The 22,555-nt window shown below is 35.1% G+C and overlaps 1 protein-coding gene across 2 annotated transcripts in view; it reads right to left on the bottom strand.

The window, feature by feature from the left end:
• The window catches only part of TMEM30A (transmembrane protein 30A), a 60,018-nt gene extending 38,454 nt beyond the window's left edge, over nucleotides 1–21,564 (bottom strand). The window contains exons 1-3 of one of the 2 annotated variants that reach the window (XM_074310482.1): nucleotides 21,106–21,564; nucleotides 17,197–17,361; nucleotides 15,969–16,003 (exon numbers count right to left, since the gene is read on the bottom strand). In XM_074310482.1, the coding sequence (XP_074166583.1) occupies nucleotides 15,969–16,003; nucleotides 17,197–17,263 (102 nt within the window). In that variant the 5' untranslated portion in view covers nucleotides 17,264–17,361; nucleotides 21,106–21,564. Of the gene's footprint in view, nucleotides 1–4,856; nucleotides 6,966–15,968; nucleotides 16,004–17,196; nucleotides 17,362–21,105 lie in introns of those variants that run through there. The other variant, XM_074310481.1, reaches the window with a different exon arrangement.
• Nucleotides 21,565–22,555: the final 991 nt, after the last annotated feature.

Genomic DNA, 22,555 nt, shown 5'->3' with positions numbered 1-22,555 from the left:
TGTGTAATTTTAAAGGCTCAATTTCTGCTAAATGACATTCTTCTGAAACCTAATTGAAAGCATTTCTTTAATGAGAATTTTGCACAGAGTACTATATATTTAGCCAGTTGGAAAAGAAATTTGTTCTTGTAATACTTACAGAGGATCTTATTAATCAGATAGCCACACACACATATATAATATAGCAAAATAGTATCATTAAATAAAAGTGATAAAATAACGAAAGATACCAAAGAACCAATTATAAGTATCTGTGAGTGTTTTACACAGGGAGAGAAAGAAGAATATGATTAACTTGGGATCATGGAGGCAGGCCGAAAAAGTTTATTAGAATCAGGTAGAACTATTTCTTTAAGGCGCTGAAGAAGAAAAAGAACAAAATTTAGATTGTCAAAAGGGTGTATTAATTCACAACACATTTTAAGTATTTGTAGGATCAGAAATTTAGAGCAGCATGTGACTTTAGAGGTTTAAAGTAAGGTCGAGAAAGATTTACTGATTTGCACAAAATGACATAAGCAGCAAGTTTCAAAGCTCCAATTCAAACCAAGTCCTCTGACTTCAATTTCTGTACTTTTCCCACTGCATCACAATTTACAAAGATAATTCTGCTTGATGTCTTCTTAATCCTGTTACAGTGAGTAATTTAAAACTGGACTACATTCAAGGACATAACCTCGTGCTAGTTAATATCTACATTAAACTCAAGAATCCTCTCACTTAGCCTCCTCCAAGTAAACTCAATACAATTTACATTACAAATTCAGTATCTTGAGCCATAATTAACACAAGGGCCTTGGCCTAAAAACATTATTTTTGTTTCAAAAAATGTTAACTATCTCCCAACCTATTTATTATAGGACTTCAAGAAAATACGACTTTATTCTTTAATACATTTCAAATTTTTGTGACATTGTTTACTAGTGGATATGGACAAGGATCCTGCATAGTTATTTAGAATATCTATACAATAATGAAAACAGATCCACAAATATACTTTAAAATATTCAAAGCATATAGCAAATAAATTAATATTTGCACTACTCCTATTCATTTTATTTACACTATGCAAATCTAAAAATCTCACAAAACATAGATACTTATATTTTATGGGAGAAAAAAAAAGCAGAATGTCAGGTGCATTGGAATGTGGAAAGAATAAGCACTTTTTTTTCAAGAGAGTCCAAGTTAACCTACAAACAATTAATTACTCTTTTTTTGTAACATTCTTAGATGGTAGATAATGATTAACTGACTAACTCAAACTTGAAAATGTTAAACTGATTACAAGAATATCCTGATCTTCAAATGAAATCCTAAATAAATGTGCCAAGTTTACTTTACCCTGCTATTCTGGTATAGTAAAGGAAAATGAAGACAAAGAAATTGAGAAATGAGGAAATAAACTTAAAAGGTGTGAAGGGTTATGGTTTCTAAGTGATGACAAGAACTTCCTGTTATACAGTTGTATGAAAACTCAACATACTTTGAGATACATACTTGTTTAAGCAAATTAAAAATCCAGAGTATAAATATTTAGGAAAATTATCTGGACTTTTAGATGTTAAAGGGATAGGAAGATATTTATTATTGTCATTTCTTCAAGTCTTCAAAAGTAACAAAATTTTAAGATAAAGAATTTTTAAAAGACTTAAAATTAGAATCAGAATACTGAAATTAAAAGAAATGTTAGAGATCATTTAGTTCAACTTTCTCATTCTACAAAACCAAAAATAAGATTTTAATTTTTTTTCATGTTATAGTAGAAAAAACTCTGGATTTGAAATTAATGGATCTGGGTTCAAGTTCCAGCTCTGCTACTTACTATCTATACTACTTGTTGGCACTCCCTCTGTCCCCGATACAAATCATTTCATGAGTTTCTGGGAACCAAAAATATTACATCACCAGAAGCTTGCCTAACCTGGTAATGATTTTTTTGCCTCTAGGAACTATGACTTCTCTGAATTTAGCTAACCAAACCCTCAGCTAAACACCTTTAGGTCTCATATAACTTCTAAAACAAGAGTCACCTCCATGAGCCACTATGAGATAGAAATAGAACTTTAGTTTCTTAATCATGCTAGTTATAATTACTTCTCAATAAAAGTGTAATACCCACTAATAGACATAACTGATACATGTTCTTGAAAGCAAAAACTCTGAAACATTTTGGGAAATGTTATTTTCTAGCCAAATGTAGTTACTTTAGATGAAATCCTTAAGAACTGAAAGAGCCTTGCATTAGAAATCCAAACACCTAGGTCTGTGTTTCAGGTCTACCATGAGCTTGCTTTTTCCTCTGGTGGGTTTCAGATTCCTAGATGTAAAAAGAATACATCCCACCTACTTATTCTAAAAGGCAACTATAAGGATATTAGCCAATGTAGGCAAAGCATTTGGAAAAATTAAAAGCACTACAGAAATGTAAGGATTACCTGTTATTATCAATAAATTTGAATAACTTTTAACAAGATTTTTAAAAGTTACTTAGCCATGCTGTTAAATATTCTTTTAAACCTATAAGGGCTTTTTGCAGACAAAGGAACTCACAGTGAGTTTAAATAACCTTCCAAAGTCACATAACCAGTTAGTGTCAGAGCCAGTAATGGACCCCAAGGCTCCTGATTCCCAGAACATTGCTCTATATTATAATGATTTTACAAACACAGAAATAAGCATTAAATAGTATACATAGACACACAGAGAGAATCTGCTTTCAGCAGTTAATTATACTATCAATTAAACAAGAAAAATACAAACAGAAAAACAGACATCTGTGCCCTTATTTGATAAATCATATACAAACCAAAAAAGGAATAATCCTAAAAGCCCAACTAAAATACAAATATAAGAACAAAAGGAACATAAATCCATATGTTATAAAATAGGATGGGAGATAAAGCAGTTGACAAAAATGTAATTTTAAAAATTTTAGTATTCATCCCTCTCCTTTTATTTGGCTTTTTGTTTTTTGTTTTGTTTTGGGGAGGCAATCAAGATTAAATGTTTTGCCCTGGTTAAATGACTTGTGACTTTCCAACAATTAGTAAGAGGTGAAATTTGAACTCATGTTCTCCAGACTTCAGGGCAGGTGCTCCATCAACCTAGCCACTTAGCTGCCCTCATCCCTTTCCTTTTAAAAGTAACAAAATGATTTCAAATAGGCAAATATATATGGCTGCATAGGAGATGGGCAGTTCTATAATTTATTATTCCCTGGTAAAATGGAAATTATAAAATGGTACTTTAAACTCATATTTATTACTACAGAGAGCCAGATGTAAAAGATATAAGACAATGCTCAGATCTCCTTTCTTCTAGTCTCTCCTCTCTCCAAATCATCCTTCACTGTATACAACTGCCAAATTGATACATCCAACATATAGGTCTAACCAAGCCACTCTGCTTAAGAAGCTTCAAAATCACTCCTACTACCTTTAGATCAAAATACAAGTAGGCATTTAAAATCTTGCACAACCTAGCTCCAACTTATTTTTTCTGGCATCATTCAGATTTTTTATCCTTTTAAACATTCTATTTTCCAGGAGAACTTGCCTACTTTCCATTCCCCTTTCTAGCATTCCATATCTAAATTCTCCAATTTACAAGTTATTCCTTCCCCACTTCCCATGAAATGTACTGCAATCTCTCTTCTGCCTTTTGAGGCCTAGTAAAAGGGGTCTACTTCTAGGTTTAGTTCACATAACCTCAGGCAAAGCCCCACCTTATTTCCCTATTGGTAGTAGCCCTGACATCACTGTACATTTTCGGTGTGTGTGTATGTGTGTCCTTTATTTACAAGGCAGAAATTATTTCATCTTTTTAAATTGTATCCCCAGCTCCTGGCACATAGTAGGCACTTAATAAAGGTTTGTTGATCATTATTTTCAAAGAAGTCATTAATGGGAGATTTTGTTGGTGGTCTGAAAATAATCCTGGGTTTTAGCAATAAAAGTTTCCTACTAAACTGCCAAAAAATTAAAATAATCCTCTCATTGCTTTAAGGTGATACTCTCCAAAACCAGTTTCTTTTTTTTTTTTTTAATCTGTGGAACCAATTAGATCCTATGTCTGAGAATTATGATGAATAGGATTAGTAATAAGACAACTAAATTACAATACAAAACGTTAAAACTCCTAAAACAGAAATGATGTTTCACTCAAAGTTCTAATAATCTCACACCGTATAACAACAACAAAAAAATCTGTTTATACCCAAACCTAAAGGTTATCTGTGCAATGCTCTTTCATGAACTGACACCATCTAACAGCTGATATATATTTTAAATGAAAATCACCAGCATCTACGTCCTTCTGATTCCTTTCCCCACAATCTAGCTGTTTACCCTGGTGTCCAAAACAGTCTTACAACTAGGTAAATGAAAGTATGGTATTTTAAAAATTAAAAAAAACAAAAAACAAAAAAAAAAGGCATCACTTCTTATCATTACTTCCAGCAATAAGGCTATTAACATTAGACAGCGACCATACAGAGAAGAAATCCGCCGGGTCAAGTCAAAGGCTTATGAAATCCACCATCAGCAAAATGTCAAGATACCCTTTAATAAAGGGCCCTTTCTTCCCCACCCCCACCCCCACTCCGCCCCAATCCTCTTTTTAAAAAATCAACCGAACAAAAACTCCACTATCAACACTCATCCAATCGTAATTCTCTTAAGTCACAGACTGGATGGGGACCCGGAAGATACAGGAGAAAGTTGAACAGGAAGCCGGCAGCAAGAGGAAGGACAGATAGACCAATGCAAGCAGAGGAAAGGGGTGAGAGTGGAGACTAAGACCGCGACGTCCCACGACCCCTCTGGTCCTCCCTCCTCCGTCCTTCAGTCCCTCACCTCAAACTCACGGATGTTGTTGGAGGTGACAAAGACGCCGATGCCGATGGGGATGAAGATGAGGCCGACGATGAAGAAGGCTGGCAACACGGTACCCGCTGTCAGGATGGGCTGCCAGGCTGGAAGCCGCTGCTGCTTGAAGGCCGTGTTGTCCGGTCTTCGGCTCTTTGGCCCGCTGCCCCCGATCGCATTCCCGGGCCCCGTATGGCTACCCACCACCAGGTTCGACCCGTGCCCGCCGTCCACCTCATCTTTCGCGTTATAGTTGATCGCCATGAACCCCTGAGGCCCGGCTCCCGATCAGGCGGAGGAGCCTCCTCGGGATGTAGCCACCGAATGTGACAGGAGACCGGGAGGAGGAAGAGGAGGAGGAGCTGGAGCAGCCGCCGCGGCTGTCGGGGCGGAAGGGGCGGAACGCCCTCGCGCCCGTGATCAGTGACCGGAAATTAGCGTCTACTGGGGGCGCCGGAGGAAGGGAAGGCGGAAAGGCGAAGACGCGGAAGGGCGGATGCACGCTCTATTTAACCGTCAGCCCGGCGACTCCGAGGGAAGGTCGTACTGCCGGAGAACCAGCGGGGCTGGCTTGGCGCATGCGTGGCGAAAGGGCCACTGCGCCTGCGTAAAAAGCGATTCTGTCTCCTACTTTCCTTAACAGGTTTACTTACTAAGTTGATTCACTTTTTGTGGAGGCGCATCCCAGTCTTTTAGATTTCAAGTTGCCCTGTTGCACCCTGAAATCATAGAGTCCTAGATCTAGAGATTGAAAGGCCTTGAGAATCCACCCCAACTCTTATAAAAGTCCAGAGTGAGTTGTTTGAAGCCTCACAAGTAATCAGTTGGCAAAGCTGGAATTCGAACTTGGCACCTCTACGTTCCGTCCACTGTTGATGGCCCGGAGAACCTGCGTGGGAAGAGCGTTGTTGTTGTTAAGTCGCGGCCTACTCCGTCACCCCACTTTGTCGGGAGAGTTTTCTGGGCGGAGATTCTGGTTTGCCATGCCCAGGCAAACGGGATGAGTGACTTGCCCAGGGTCATTCAGCTAGTGTCTGAGGCCCCATCTGAACTCGGGTGTCCGTGACTCCGGGCCCAGCGCTTAGCTTTGTTAGGGAAGAGCTTTGTTCTTCACAGTCAGCCAGGAAGCCTTGCTGGAAAAATACCTCTTCTCACCACTGTTTCATCGCAGGCGTGGCCATTAGCAGAAATCCTGGAAAGTCGGTACCTGCCCCTTCAATTGCCTAGTGTGGAAACTTGTGACTTGCAAAAGGGCAAGTGACATGTATGTGATTCACTGCCAGCTAGCAACCTTGACTGATGCCTTAAGAGATTGTTTAAAAAAAATAGATGAGAGAAAGACAGAGAGAAATAGAGAGAGGGAGAGACAGAGAGAGAGAGCTTCTAGAACCTGGACTTGAAAAGTTTTTAAACCGAATTCATCCCCATTTGCTTCCTGTTATAAAATCAGCATGTTGTGGCCTAGCTTCTGGATGAAAGAACTCAAACTTCTCCTTTTGGGAAGATAGGCATTTTTTGTTTGTTTTCTTTGGACAAGAAATGCCAAAAAAAAAAAAAAAAAAAAAAAAAGGGAGAAATGGGAGGAAGTGCATGTATAGGATCTTTGCCTAGTAGATATTTAAGTAAAATAGGATAACCTTCCAGATTTGTGTGGGATTGGTTATCTATACCAATCAGATACATATTCCAGGCAAACATTTTTGGCCTTTGTAATTTTTAGTGTTTCCTAAAATGCTTCTGGTACTGGCACATCTATCACTAGGATTTTCAGTACTTGTGACATAACTAGGTCCTCAGCAAATGGCTTTACCCTATACCATAGGTTTGATCTGTGCTATTTTGCAGAGCATAGCTTTAGGTTTGGGAGACAGAAGGCATGCAGCAAATAGCCATCTGTTTCTTTTGGTTAAATAACATCAGGAACAATGCATACAATTATTAAAGCAAACAGCTAGTATCTGGAACAGTTTATTTCAGTGTGGTACTGGCCTTCTTTAACAGAATGGACTTAGTGGTCTCTAAAGGTCTTTCTAGCTCTAAGTCTGTCTGTAAATCTAGCCACTTAAACAGCTGGATTAATGTTTATAAATGGTGTATTTTGCCTTCAGGTTGCCTGGTGTGTGTGCAAGTGTTCTGTGTAATCCTGATGTGCCTGAATACTAATTTTACTTTATTTCTATTCTTCCAATTTAAAGATTAGCCAACAGAATCCTGGTCTTGACATAACCGCAACATTCACATCCACAACAGGAGAGCTCACAATTAAAAAAAAAATAAGTCCTGGCAAATTTAATATCATTGTATTGAGGTTACAAGATTGTCGACATTGTGATTGTCTTTTCTGAAAAGAAGGAAGGGTTGAATTCAGCTTTGCTAGGCAACCAAAAAATGAGAACATTTGGAATAAATATTTTCTCAAATTTTAGTTTAATTATCAAAAATAACATTTGCTTCACAGGATGAGGTTTCTTCTCTCCTTTATGATTTTAGCAACTTTTCTGAAGAGATGAGTATAAATACTTTCTTAAAATAACCCTCATTTTCAGTAAACATATTTAGAGCCTCTGGACACTCTAATGAGATTTTCTTTTTTTCAAGTTAATCCCTTTGTTCAGTCTTTGATTTTATCTGCTTAACAGATGCTATTTTCTCAATGCTAAAAGTTATGGGGATTTGGGGACCAAATATTTTTTGGACCATCATTACATATTTTAGAGCAGAGCCTCACTCTGAGATCTGAGCCTATAAAGTAGATAATCTGCCAGATTTGAGTCCTGGATCTTTACCACTCCCTCTGTAACTTTGGACAAATCATTCCACCTCTGGGGCCTCAGTTTCTTCCTGTGTAAGATGCAGGGGATCAGCAAGGTAAAGAGAAGGTTGAACCACATCTTGTCAGGGAGTCAAAGGGCCAGAAACAACATACATATTTATGGGTAAAATGGGAATAATAACACCTCTACCTCACAGGATTGTGGTAAGGACCAAACAAAAAACCATGTACAATGCTTTGCAAATCTTTGAAACATTATATAAATGATAGCTGTTATTATTTGTATTGTTTTTGAGATAACAAAAATTGGGTCATATCTAATACTTTTTGAATAGTTTAGAAAGCTATGGCCCTTTATGCCACATCTATGAAGACCTAAAGCTATCAAGTCATTTCTGATATCCAGGAGCATTAATGAAAAAAGCATTTGAATACTTAATAAGTGTAAATCATTGTATTAAGGGAAGAATCTAAGTGAGATCAAAAGCCAAAGAATGGTTTATGAAAAGCTAATGAAATTGAATTTGGTCTTTAAAAACTTAAAAAGTATAAAGGAAAAAGGAAATTAAAAAGTCAACTGTATAGATTAGAAGATTAGGAAAATTTAAGACCATAAAGACATAAAGGTATTGCTTTTTTGGCAATTGACATAATAAAAACATATATTTTAGATTCCTTTGAAAAAGTTAGGCGGGAAAAAGGGGTTTTTAACTTTCACAACTAATAATTCCCACAGGAATTTAACTAAATATTCCCTTATCTCAGTTGAAGCTTTCAATCTATGCTGTTGCTTCTTTTATTATCTTTTCTCTACAAATTCTCCTAGAAATTTTGATTTGTAATAAAAATCAGAGTCATTTTTCTAATTATGGAAGTCTCCACCAATATCCAACTAATTGCTTATCATAGCATGGGTTTTCAAAAGCTATGCCAATAAAACACAAGTTCTGTTTATTCTAGCTATACAGCCTTTGATTATGGTCTCAATGATAATCACAAGAGACAAGTGGCCCACTGGATAAAGTACTGGGCCTGGAATAAGGAAGACCTAAATTTAAATCCTGCCTCAATTTGACCCTACACAAATTATTTAACCTCTGTTTGCTTTAATCCACTATAGAAAGAAATGGCAAACCACTTCAGTATCTTTGCCAAGAAAACCCCAGGGATAGTATGGCCCACGGGAATGGCAGAAGAGTCAGATACAATTGAACAACAACCATCCAGTTGAGCAGTCAACTTCACTTCTAGTTCATTGTCACCATAAATATTCTTATACATATCAGAGCTTTCCCTTTGTCTTTGACTTCCATGATATATAGGTTTTACTTTGATATGGATGTACAATTTAGTGATTTTCTTATTCTAATTATAGTTGATATCCAAAATAGTTGAACCAATTTACAGCCCAACTATCAATAAATATCTTCCCATAGCAACTCCAACATTTACCATTTTCTTCTTTTGTCATATTTACAAGTTTTATGGTGCAAGATAAAATCTCAAGGTTTAATATACATTTCTTCTATTAGTGGTAATGTAATATTTTTAGAGCAATTAGGTGGCAGAGTGGATAGAACATTAACCCTGAAGTCAAGAGGACCTAAGTCCAAATACAGCCTCAGATACTAGTTGTGTGACTCTGGGCATGTCATTTAACCCTATTTGCCTTAGTTCCTCCTCTGTAAAATGAAGTAGAAAAGGAATGCCAAACCACTCCAATACCTTTGCTGAGAAAACCCTAAATGGGGACATGTAGAGTCTGAAACAACAAAAACCATTTTTTAAATAATTTATGACAATTTGAATTTCTTCTTTGAAAATTGCCTATTCAAGAGATTACCTCAATATGGTAGGATGAATGAGAGCAGAAGAGCCCAGCTCTCCTCCACTAAGGATGAAAAATTAGCACCATATTAAATAATGATAAAAAAAAAAAAAAAAAGAAAACTTATGTTGCATTTTACAGCTTAGATTAATAGCCAAGAGTGCAAAGTTTTAACAAGAAAAGTCTACTCCAAAAGCACACTGCACAGAAGCCTTCTAGCATAGCAGTAGTGACCCAGGGGATCCTGGAATACACAGTTAAGTACCCAGGAACACAGAAGAACATGGAGAGCTAAGACTACTAGTATATATAGCTATGTTATGTTCAGACTTCAGGTCAGGAACCTGAAGGGTTCAAAAAGAAGACAAAGTTTACCTTTGTAAAAGATCTGGAATATTCTAGTACAGTTTGCTAATCCAAACTTCTCCAAATGTCCTTAAAGAATACAATATACAGTCCTTACAGGAAGCTGTGAGAGAACTTTAGTCTATGATCAGTACCAATAAGGTTCCACTATTCCTTCCAAAAGTGTGCAATCTGATACTGACACAAAGTCTCAATTTAGAAGATAGGATTGTAAAAATGAATAAACAAAAGAAAAGCCTAGTGACAAATATGTCTTCAGGAACACCAAAGTCACAAATTTAAGAGAGAACCCCACACTAATTCCAATGAAAGCCTCAAACAAAAAACACAATTTTACTACAAATTCTATTAGAATTCCTGGGAAAATGAAACAGGTTGAAAAATAATACAAATGAAAGCTGTTGAGGAAAAAACAAATTAAATGAGACCAAACAAAATATATGACAAAACAAATACCTAGTACCATATTTCAAGAAATCATCAATGAAAATTATATAGATCTACTAAAACCAGAGGGCAGTGTAAAAATAGAAAATGTTTATTATTGCCAACTAAAGAAAAAAAAAAACCCAAAATGAAAACTCCCAAGAATGTCATGACCAATATCCAGAGCCACACAAATTTTAAAAATGCAAGAAGTTAAAAAGAATTCAAGTCTCAAAGAATATGAGGACACACAGGACTTGGTAGCTATCCCTATTAAAAAAAAAAAACAGGGAAATTTAGAATATGCTATTCCATAAGGCAAAAGATAAAGGCATAAAGGCTTACAACCAAGAATAATATTCTGGGAAAACTGAATATAATCCTACAGGTTGGTGGTTGGGTGTGAGAACCAATGAATCTTTAATAAAGTAGAGAGCTTATGTTCCTGAGTTGAATAGATACTTGAAATGCAAACAAAAAAAAAGTCCAGACAGAATAGATATTTGAAATGCAAACAAAAAAGTCAAGAGAAACAAAGATGAAAGCATTTGAACAATTAGAGGGAACTTATATGATGAAATGTTTACATTATGATGAGGTAGGAGAGAGAAAAAACAAGTATCCTTAGAACTCTTATGTCTTTAACTGTAAAGAGAGAGTAAATATAAAGAATATAAAATTGGTTCTGATATATTTTAGTGATCTTAAGTGCAGGAGCATCTGCACAGTCAGCTACCAGATCACATCACAAAAATTGTCTCCCTTTATGATGTCTAAAGGAGCCGATATTTTTGGGGTGTTAAGCCACAGTTTCATTTTATTCTTCTGCCTCAGTTTCCCTAAATCATTCTGCCTCAGTTCCTTGAATTATTCTGCCTCAATCCCCCTCGTTGCAACCCCTCTTTCTGATCATTAGAACTGAAATAATTAGGGCTGGGAGACCTATTAGCATTCCATAAGAGCCATAAAAATACAGCTGGATCATTTCAGATCTGGGAAATATCTTTTATTGCAGACTTCCTGTTTCTAGTTTGACTACCCCCTTCCTCCCAATGTATCAGAAATTATAGTCCTCACCCCCCAACCTGTCAGAACTGAATTGATGTTCTTCCTGGAAATTCCTGCTCACCAGTGATTAACTTCACCCCTGGCCTTTTTCTCTCCTGATCACTAGAGCCCTGCAAAAATCACTGGAATCTCTCATTAGAAGCTGAATTCTTTGAAACAAAAGTCCAATTCAGTCCTGGGGGGAGGAGAATTGCCCCCAGACAATCTCTCCCTCTCAGAAATTTAAATAAAATATTAAAAACTCTCTAATCTCTATTTTGCCTCAGTTTCTTCAGCATTACAGAGACTCTTTTAAGTTTATGACATGCTATTCCATATTGCATGGAATCTAAAAGGAAAGGGTGATTGAAAGGGTGGCAGTGGTTTGACCTTCATGTCACTTACTGCCTCTTATTATTGGGGGAAAAAGAAATAGCGGGAAAAAAGGATATGATGAGGCATTAAATAGGACAAGGAGAAGTAGAATTTAAGTAGGAATTACATGCAAAAGAAACTCTAATTTTCAGAGGGTTAATGCAGAAGGAATAAATAGAGGAAAAGCATAAGAAGCAGTGATCAAGGTCTGGGCAAGGACAAGAGGTAACAGAAAAAAGCAAATTACATCTGTTATAGAGGTGTTACTACCACTGTTCTGACCACCCTGTTCTTTGTAAAAAATGAAGCAGAATGGAGTAGAAAATAATCTAGCAATACAATGTTAAGAAACAGACTTGAAACATAAATATTCATGCAGATTTAAATAAAGCAAAATCTATTATGCTTTGAAAGAATTTTTAAAAGCATGTACAGTGGGAGGAAAATCCTACTTTCCTTCCTTTTGTTACCCCTATTCAAGATAGGGCAAGATGGGCTAGTTTTTTCCCTTATGAAAGTTGAAAGTTTATAAACTTGATTGGATCAGAGAACTAAAGGTTCAAGGTCTTAACAATTCTAGAAACCCAAGTACAAAATAGTTACAAGAAACTCCAGGCATTCTGATATTGTTGTTCATCCTTCATTCTCAAAGAGTCATTTTGATATTATTAGGCTGATGGACAATGATGAGTAACTCAGAGAGCTTTGCTCAGCTGAATCAATTGTGTCTTCAGTGCAATATCCTCCTGCTATGTATAGGAAAATCTTTAGTTAATTATTGAATTTTGTATTAAATATCTTATTTCTTTCTAATATCAAACATAAATTACCAGGGAATTGGCCTGAGATAATCTCAGCCCAGAACAAAGAGCTATCAAACATGATTGCAGACAAAACAATAGCAAAAATAGGCTTGATTAAAAGAGCTAAAGAAGGAAATAACATCCTGCTTAAAAGCATGATAGACAGTGAATTAATATAAATTAATATCAATAATATATGTTCACTGAATGGAATGCATAGGGAATACTTAATCAATTTATAGGAAGAAATAATAAAACTGTAATAATTGGAGATATCAAAATATAATTCTTGAGCCTAAACAAATCTAGCATGCAAAAAAAAAAAAAAAAAAAAAACACCTGAATAGAATTCTAGAAAAATTAGATATGATTTATCTATATGCATATGTATGTGTGTGTGTATACACAAATTTCAGAAGGATGTGTTCAAATAGATATGTAGGGTCTATATAAGATATGTGTATGCATGTTTATAATTTCATCTGGTCAATATGTGGCATGGATAAAAACATGATCTCAGATCTGTTCCAAAGAAAACTATGATTTCCATCCTGTGAGGAGAAAAAGGAATGTTGTGACTGGCTAAATGCTCCTTCACTTACATATCACCAACTGGGATGATGTACTATTATATCCCTCTACTATACCTCAAATATTTATAGTTTGTTCTCTTTTAGGTACTGAAAATAAAAGCTACTTTCCTTTACTGCTCCCAATTATTCTTACCAGCTTTGCTCTCTCCTATGTAATGTTGGCTACCAAAAAAACTATTTCAAACTTATCTAAGCAAACAGTAAATGGAAACTGAGGAATACATATAGATTAGAGTAACTAAAAGAATACATCAGAGTATTATAAGTAGACAAATTCTTTGGGAATGACATGAACTCTTAGCTCAAGTAAGAGAACCACCAGGCAAATCTATTCTTATTAGTCTCTAGGTTTGTAGATCCTGGAAGTCAAGGTTTACATTGGGAGGAGGCAGCATTCTTACATACATGCCGTGATCATAAATCAAAAGTGTGCACCTTGTTTGTCCTGAACTCTGCTTCTACTTTAGGCAGCAGGCTGGCTTAGAGGGTTCTTAGCCAAGCAGGACTCAGTTCACTCTCTATATAAATACACAGTATTCAGCATCACAGGTCCTTTAGAAAACCACCCAAGTCTAGAAAAATCAACCAATAGATTTTAAAAATAGCCTGTCCTTGACTACATAACTGAAATTAAAACAACTGCCAAAGTAAAACTAACATTCCAGAAAGCAATTGTTCTTATCTAGCCAACAAATACTGATACATGGTTATTTTTAACAGTGGTTTTTTTTTATTGAACATTATCTGTAACTGCTTTTTTAAAAGTAGCCCATACTCCTTAAATCAAAATACGTTTTCTGATTCTTCCCATGTATATAGTAAAAATTGTTCCTAATGCTGATTAACTTATCAATATGAAATGCCATCAATTAGAAATAATTAGACATATGCAAATTAAAACAATGCTTAGGATTGACTTTATACCCACCAGATTGTAGATGATAAAAAAGAAATATTACAATTATTGGGGATGCTTTGGGAAAACAGGCATACTATTAATACTAATTGGTACAATCTCTTTAAAAAGCAATTAGGAAATATTATAATATAATGCTTACTATGTGCAAGGCTTTGTACTAAATGTTATAATTATCTCATTTAATTCTCTCAATAATTCTGGGAGTTGGATGTTATTAGTATCCTCATTTCACAAATGAGTTGCTTGGATTACATAGCTAAGAAGTGTCTAAAGCCATATTTGAACTCAGATCTTTCAGGTGCTAAGCCTACTTGTTCTATCCATTGTCAGTTTGCTACCCCAAAGTCACTAAACTGTGCATCCTGCATGATACAGCACGTTCCTATTTTCCCTTCCCCACTCCATCCCAAATCAGAGGGCAAAGTCCCCTACATATGCAAGAATGTTCATAGCAGCTTTTTGTGGTAATAAAGAACAAGAAACAAAGAGAGTACCCATCAATTTGGGAATCACTGAGCAAAATGGTATATAGAAATGCAATGGTTATTACATATAAGAAATGAGCAAAAGAGCAGACTCAGAAAATCAGAAAGATCAGCTGAACTATTATGGAACAAAAGGAGCAGAATCTAGAGAAATATTTCTATACCATATTTTTAAATGACTTTAAAAGACAAGATCTACATTCAGTGCAATCACCAGCCCAGAGAAAGCTGGCAGGAAGATCCAGGACCCCAGACTAAAAAGCTTGGGATAGTGTAAGACTACAGGCCAACTCTCACACACACACAAAACAACCAAGTCACAAAAAAAAGGCAGAAAAAGATGTGCAAAGATAAAGTCCTGAAGCAAAATCTATTACGCTTTAGCTGAAGCAAAGAAAAGGGAGTAGAAATCATAATCTCAGACAAAACAAAAGAAAAGCAAAAATACACCTAATTAAAAGTGATAAAAAATGAAAGTATTATAGGCAATGAAGTCACATATAATACTAAATATAGAGGTAGAAAATATATAGCATCTACATGCTTGAAGGAGAAGTTGAATGAGTTATGTGAGGAAATAGATAATAAACTTATGCTAGTTGGAGACCTTAACTTTCCTCTCTTAGGACTAGAAAAAAAAAAATAAAAAAAGTTAAGGAAGTGAATGTAATTCCAGAAAATTTACAGATTTCTGGAGAACACTGGATGGAAATAGAAAGGAATATATCTTTTCTCAGCAATACATGGCACATGCACAAAAGTTGATCACATATTCGTAAATAAAATAAACCTTATAACCATATATAATATATATAATATTATATAAATATATAATATAATATAATAATATAAATATAATATATAATATAAAGTAGAAATAATAAATGCATGCTTTTCAGATCATAATGCAATAAATATTACATTTAATAATGGACAGTGGAAAATGAGATTAAAAATTAATTGGAAATTCATCCTAAAAAACAAGTGGGTCAAAGAATAAATAAATCATAGAAACAATTAATAAATTCATTAAAGAAAATGACAACAATGAGACAACATACTAAAATTTATGAGATGCAGCCAAAATGGTACTTAGGGAAAATTTTATATATCTAATTGCTTACATCAATAAAATAGAAAAAAAGGTAGATCAATGAGCTGGACATGCAATTAAAAAAACTAGAAATAAAACAAGTTAAGAATCCCCAATTAAACACCAAATTGAAAATCCTGAAATCAAAGATTAATAAAATTAAAAGAAAACCTCTAAACCAGTATTTAAAAGAGAAATGAAAATTAAAACAACTCACACACCTATCAGAATGACTAATAATAAAAGCAAAGAATAAACAAAGCAAAATATTAGATATTGAAGAAGTAGGAAAACTGAGACATTAATGCATTGTTGGTAGAGTTATGAACTTATCTAATCATTCTGGAAAGCAATTTGTAACTGTGCTCAAATGTCTATAAAACTGTTCATACCTTTTGATCCAGCAATGGCATTACTAGGCATTTATCTGGAAGAGAACAAGGAAAAGGAAAAAGGGCCTATTTGTATAAAAATATTTATGGCAAGTTTTTTTTTTGTTTGTTTGTTTGTTTTTTTGTGGTGGTTAAGAATTCAAAATCAATTGGGGAATAGCTAAATAAGTTGTGATTTAATGAATTGTAATGGAATTGTGATTCCATTGTGATGTAATAGAATATTATTTTTCCATAAGAAATGACAAGCAGGGTAAGTTTGGAAAAACTTGGAAAGACTTACATGAACTGATGCATAATGAAGTGAACAGAACCAGGAAAACATTGTTTCATGAAAAACTGTGAATGACTTAGCATCTTAGGCAAGCCCAAAGGACTAGTGATAAATACTATCTGCTTCCAAAAAACTGATATAATTGAATACAGATCGAAGCATGCTATTTTCTTTCTTTTTTTTCTTTGGAGTCTTCTTGTACAAAATGTATAATATAGAAATGTTTTGCATAATTACACATATGCAACCTATATCTAACTGCTTGACATCTCAGGAAGGGGGAAGGAGGGAAGGAGGGAAGGAGGAATATAATTCGAAACTCAAAACTTCCATAAAAATGTTTTTAAATGGTGGAAAAAAAGGAAAGGCATCTACATAACAGAGATTTGGGATTTAGCAATATAATAGACATTTTTTAAAAATGTCTTCTATGTATCAGGCATTATACAACCAAAAAAAAAAAAAAAAGGAAAAAAATTAATTCTCGAACCAGTATGATAACAGTGTTAGAGGAAAGAAAGGGGTGTGTATGATACCTGTTAGGAAGGTTTGGACACCAGATTGCATATGAAATGACATAGAGTGAGGAGTTTAGGGTGACATATTGCTTATGAACTTAGGTGCCCAGGAGAATAGTGGTGCCCTTGGCAGTAATGAGAAAGGAAATGGCAAACCACTCCAGTACAGTTACCAAGAAAATCCCAAATGGAGTTAGGAAAAGTCAACTGGAATGAACAATGATAATAATAATAATAACAGGCAGTTGGAGGTATAGTCCAAGATCCTCTTTTCTTCTCCTTCCTACTATTTCACTTAGTAATCTCCTTTTTTGAAAATTAGTTGTATCTCAATGATAACTAGATCTATAGAAGCTAATGACATTACCACATAATAAGGGAAAAGAAAGGGCCCAGGACAAATTTCTGTGGCTCACCCATGGTTAGCAAATATTACCTTGCCACAGTGAGAATCCAGTGAAGATTGTGTAACGTAAGTTTGTAATGGTATCAGTCAACATCATTTCATGATTTTTTCCAGCTTCTTTCCATAGCAAATCGATAGGGATGTAAAAAGCAGATGGCAAAAGTAATCCAAGGCTGAAGTTTGACAGAGCAATATCTGAAAAAACATTTTAAGAAATCTATAAATAAACTAATATCCTCTCTGTTGTATCTCTTGATATTGCATTTCTGATTATAACTAATTTGGGGAGTTACAACTTTGGGACTTGAGACACACCTGAATTAAATATGGCATGCTCATTTGTTATGCCCTAAATAAAAAAAAATTATGGCAAACCCCTCCCCCCCTTTCTTGTTATTAGGACTGGGAGAATAAACTCAGGAAAAATCTTGGAGCTCCTATCACTTTTACATACCATTGTGTCATAAACTCCAAGTATATTATCTTGATCCTTGCTAGGATAACCCCCCTCCATTGCCCCTCACCTCACTGTCTCCTGCCTTGGACCTTCTTTTTTGATCCCTATTCTATCAGGATTAAGTTATGATCCTTTCCTGGAATTATGGCTTGTTCATTCTCCCAGTATCCTTGCATCCCTTATTTGCCTTAGTTATACCCCAGTTAACTAAAACCCTATATAAGTTCCCTGCCTCAGTTTATCTATGCCAAATGCTTTGGACAAGAATCACATCCATCCAGCCAGTCTAAAACTCTTCACCTTAAAAGATTAAAAAACAATCTCTGTTTTGCCTCAGTTTCTCTGGTGAGTTAGTAATAATAATAATAATTAGTTAAATACTTGAGGAAATTGTTTTTCATGATCTCACAATGTAAAAGTATATCTCACTCAACTAAATAAATGACCTATGATATCTTTCAAGTTGTTGTAAAACTATATCTAATAATCAAAATACAAGTAAAAAAAAAAAAAGTATTTTATGAGTGTGAATGAATGGGGAAAGAGAATAATGGTCACATAAACATATTTTTCCCCATCCCAGCATTCCTTTTTAGGCCTAACCTAAATCTTAAGTTTTGGAATGTCTACTTTTTTTTTTTTTTTTTTTTTTTTTGAGTGGGCCTATCATTGCATTAATTTTAAAAACTTCCCCTACAAATGCAGATCTCTACATACTCTTAAGCTTAGTCCTAAAAGTTTATATGAGAAACCAAAAGATTAAGTGATTCTCCCAGATCACAAAGCCAATATGTCACCAAAGGGACTTTGCATAAGTACTTTAACCCAGGTTGTCCTATCTTTGAGGCTTACTTTCTCTCTACTACCATTTTTTTTTTCTTCTCTAAATGGAAAAAGAAAAAAAAATTAATTCTAGTGACACGCCAAACCTTGTTTCATTTTTCTAGGTATTCTTCAAAAATCTTTCAGCAATATGTTAAATTTATGTTGCATATTTTGGTCCCAATTGTTTTATAAGCAGAGGCTCCTTTTTAAATATAAAGACTTATTTTAGACAATAGCTAATTTAAAGACATGTGACATAAAGACATCTAACTGACACGGTTTAATACACAATAGAAGAATTAGCAATGAGAAAGATTGTTCATTTTAATGGGGTATTAAGTTCTAAGAAATGTGGTCTTTTAAAAATGGTGTCAGAGAACATAGATTCAAATACAAATGCAAAAACATAGATTCATTCTTCTGTCATCTGCTACTTGATTCTTATGTAAACTTGGGGAAGATAATTTCCCTGGACCTCAGTTTTATAATCTTTAAAAGTCTTTAAAAGAGAGAATATTTGGCTAAAATAAATTCTAATGTCCTCTCCAATAGTAAATCTATAATCCTTTTGTAATCTAGGTTCCACCCAAACCTGGGGTGTTTTTCATGCTACTGAGTGAGGCTGATGGCTTTGCATAGGTCTGTCTTAGGTACAATGTACTTACAAGATATCATCTTCCTGTTATCATTGATCCTCTTTGAGAATGCAGGATAGATAAGAAAGACTGTAGAGGGTGAGGAAAGTGTCTTCAGATTGATGGAGAGAAGCCTGAGCTGCCTACCTACATATGGATTTTTAGCAGTTTTCAGAGATATACTTGAGGAGTGACAGATGGACAGAAGAAATTCCAGGGAGACCATGGAAAAAGATAAGACATTAGCATGACAGATCTGTGTGAAGAGTCAGCCCCATAATGTCATTTTACTTGCTTCTGAGAATAGATTTCTTCTGGAATGGGGTTGTTCTCCTTTCCTAGTTCAAGCCAAGATCCAAGTGAGGAGCTGAAGAGCTCATTTACTCTTGTTTATTCTTTGGTATTTTCTAATCTGTACAAAGTCTCCAATTTCTGTTTTCTATTTTGCTTGGAAAAATAGGTGTTTACTCAATATTTGCTATTTGTGCCTGTCTTTTGTGCAACTAGTGTTTATTAGAGAAGAGTTAAGCTGGCAAGAAAAGTGGCGTTTGTTCTGAACCTACCATCCACAATATTTGAAGAAAGCATATAAATACAATTCTAACTCAATACCCTTCCCAGAGATTAGAGAGAGACTACCCTTCCCAAGGCCAAGCTGAACATTGCCAGTCTTGAGGATCCCCTTGGAGTTTACCAGCCTCTCTCTTTCCCTCCCAGTGCCCCCAGCTATTATGATGGTTGCCAAAATGCCCTTGGCTCTTCTCTCTGCAGAGGTGGATTGGACCTCAGTTCTATGAGCTCTGTTTATATGTTTAGTTAATCCATGTGGACACTTATCATACACATTCTTAGATTCTTATTTAGTTTAAATTTTAAATTTAGCCCAAACTAAATAATAAATGTTATTTAAAATGTTTTGCAACCTTAGCTAAGTAAATCTTCTTCTTCCTAAACTTTAAGTTGTTAAAACACTGAAAGAAAAATAGTCTTTAATTATATACTTGTTTTCTGACAAACACCTTGTCACTAATTCTGATAATTTTTTCCTCAAATATCTTTTAGAGAAAAGTAAATTACAAATATGCATTTTTCCCCCATTAAACATCCCAAAACTCTAAAATTCAAAGTTAGGAACTGAGAGAGAATACTGTTTAAATATCTTTTTGCTTTTCTACAGAAAGAAATTGGAACATAAATATGAGCATATTTAGTGAGAGTTGTGTACTTTAAAATACACTTGTCAAATCAGTCTATTCTGCTTATGAGATTTAAATTGGAAAGTCAAGAAAAGCTAAGTTAAAAAATTCCTCATGGACAAATATTGATCTTTTTAAAAATCAATTTTAACCATAAATAGAAAAAGTAAGAATCCGATTTCAAATTTTGTTTTAAAGCAAGAGAAATAACATTAGTGCCTGAAGTGGCCATCTAGCAACCCATCACTCTCTTTCCTGAACACTCTGTTCCAGTCACACCAGACTGCTTATTGTTCCCCATACTTGATGTTCTACCTCTAGTTTTTGTCCCTTTGCACAAAGTGTTCTTACTGCCTGGAATGCACTCCCTCATCATCTTGACCTTGGAGAATCCTTTGCTCTCTTCAAAGATGAGATTTAGGGCCATCATTTAAGAGAAATATATGAAATCTCTCCAATTTCTAGTGCTACATATATGTACATATATATGTATATATATATGTGTGTGTGTGTGTGTATACATACACAGATATAGGTATGTATGTATATCTTTGGAGATTATCCACCCAATTTATACCACCACTTGCTTGTTGAGTCTCCAGAAGGATTACTGTTACTGCTCCCAAGTTTCTAGTGGTAGTCCTGTAAATCTGGCTGCCCTCCTAAATATTAGCTTACAAGAACCATCCTGTGTGCTTCCCCTTTAACAGCCTGTAGGTTTAATAAGCTCTTTAGTTAAAACATTTACTAAAATGGCATGATAAAGACAGTAATTACAAAGCATTTCCCCCAAAATTTCAGGGAGCATACACTCCCTTAATCTCACCCAGAGTGCAGGAGAGGAAAACAATGGGCACAAACTTAAAGTACAATGGTAGTAAGGCACGTATGTCAACTCCAGAACTGCAAGGCCTTGATATCCCCTTTTTAGAGAGTGATCTCTTGAAGTTTGCAAGGAAATGTCTCCTGCCTCCAGTGGAATATCACAGCTGGGCTTGCACCTCCTAGAGTGCCGTGTCTGTTGAATGGGCAGCCAAGAAGGTCTTTCAACAATTGTGCTGGTTTTCCACCAAGCTTCTCAGGACATGGAATCTTCGGCTAAACAGGTTGATCCTATGATCTTTTAGAATTGCTTTCCAATTGACAGCTTCTATCATTTTCCCACCTTGCCTGTTTCACAGGTAACAGATTGCTCTTCATTATAAATCTTTTCCTCTCCCACTCCTTCTACCTTCTAGTTATAATTGAAACTTAATTCCCCTTCTGATGACACAGCCTCTCTGGTCTCCCTTTCTAGTACGGGCTGTACCTTCACTTATTCCCTCACTTCACTGATCAAGGGGGAGGAGTTATAATATTCCTTGTTCCCCTTTGCCACTTTTCTCTCTCATTACTCAGTAACCTCTTACTCTCTCACAAACATCCTAAAACCTCAGTTCCTCAAGTTACTACTACTCTATTACTCTACCAAACCACCTCAGCCACACATATCTTAATCTTGTCATCACCCACAAATGTACTATTTCTGTGTTCAAGAATTCTGACATGTCCTTATCTCTTTCTATCCCTTTCTGCTGGATTTTCTTGGTAATATATAAAAGTACTGATGATTGCTGTGAGTTTATTTCATAGCCTGAAACTTTACTGGAGTTGTTTTCATTGTTTCATTTTTAAAGTTAATTTTAAGGTTCTATCATACCATCTGCAAAAAATAATAGTTTTTCTCATTTTCCTATGTTTATCCATTCCATTTCTTTTTCTTGTCTTATTGCTAAAGCTAGAATTTCTAGAGCAATATTGAGTAGTAATCATGACAATAGACATCTATAAGATAGTTTTATGAGAGAGAATACTGGTAGGTGATCACGAATAATTTCATGCAAAAAAAAATCTTTTAGCTAAGAACCTTCCAGGACCCTTTCTGTTTTAATTCTTTGATCATATATGTATCTAGGAAATGAATCAGACTGGTTGTGGAATAAGAGCAGAGGATAACACATGTTGATTGTCTGTTTCACTGGTATTCATGAAATGTCAAAAGGTCTAAAGTTTGGCCATCATCTGTTGAAAATTTATCAGAGTACATGGACATGAATCAATAAAACAATGAGAAATTATGGATATGTTTTGATCTACACAGCTGGACAGAGTATCCCCTAAACAATGACATTAATGATCCATGGAACCATGAATGTGTGTACATACCTTACTCACATCTTATATTTTTAAATTTCCTTTTTCTTGGCTATGTTAAAAATTTGATATGATTAGCCAAT

The sequence above is a fragment of the Sminthopsis crassicaudata genome, chromosome 4 (assembly GCF_048593235.1).
Source record: "Sminthopsis crassicaudata isolate SCR6 chromosome 4, ASM4859323v1, whole genome shotgun sequence".
Taxonomy (NCBI): domain Eukaryota; kingdom Metazoa; phylum Chordata; class Mammalia; order Dasyuromorphia; family Dasyuridae; genus Sminthopsis; species Sminthopsis crassicaudata.
Note: the sequence above shows the minus strand (reverse complement) of the source record. Positions and strands in the feature narration are given on the sequence as shown.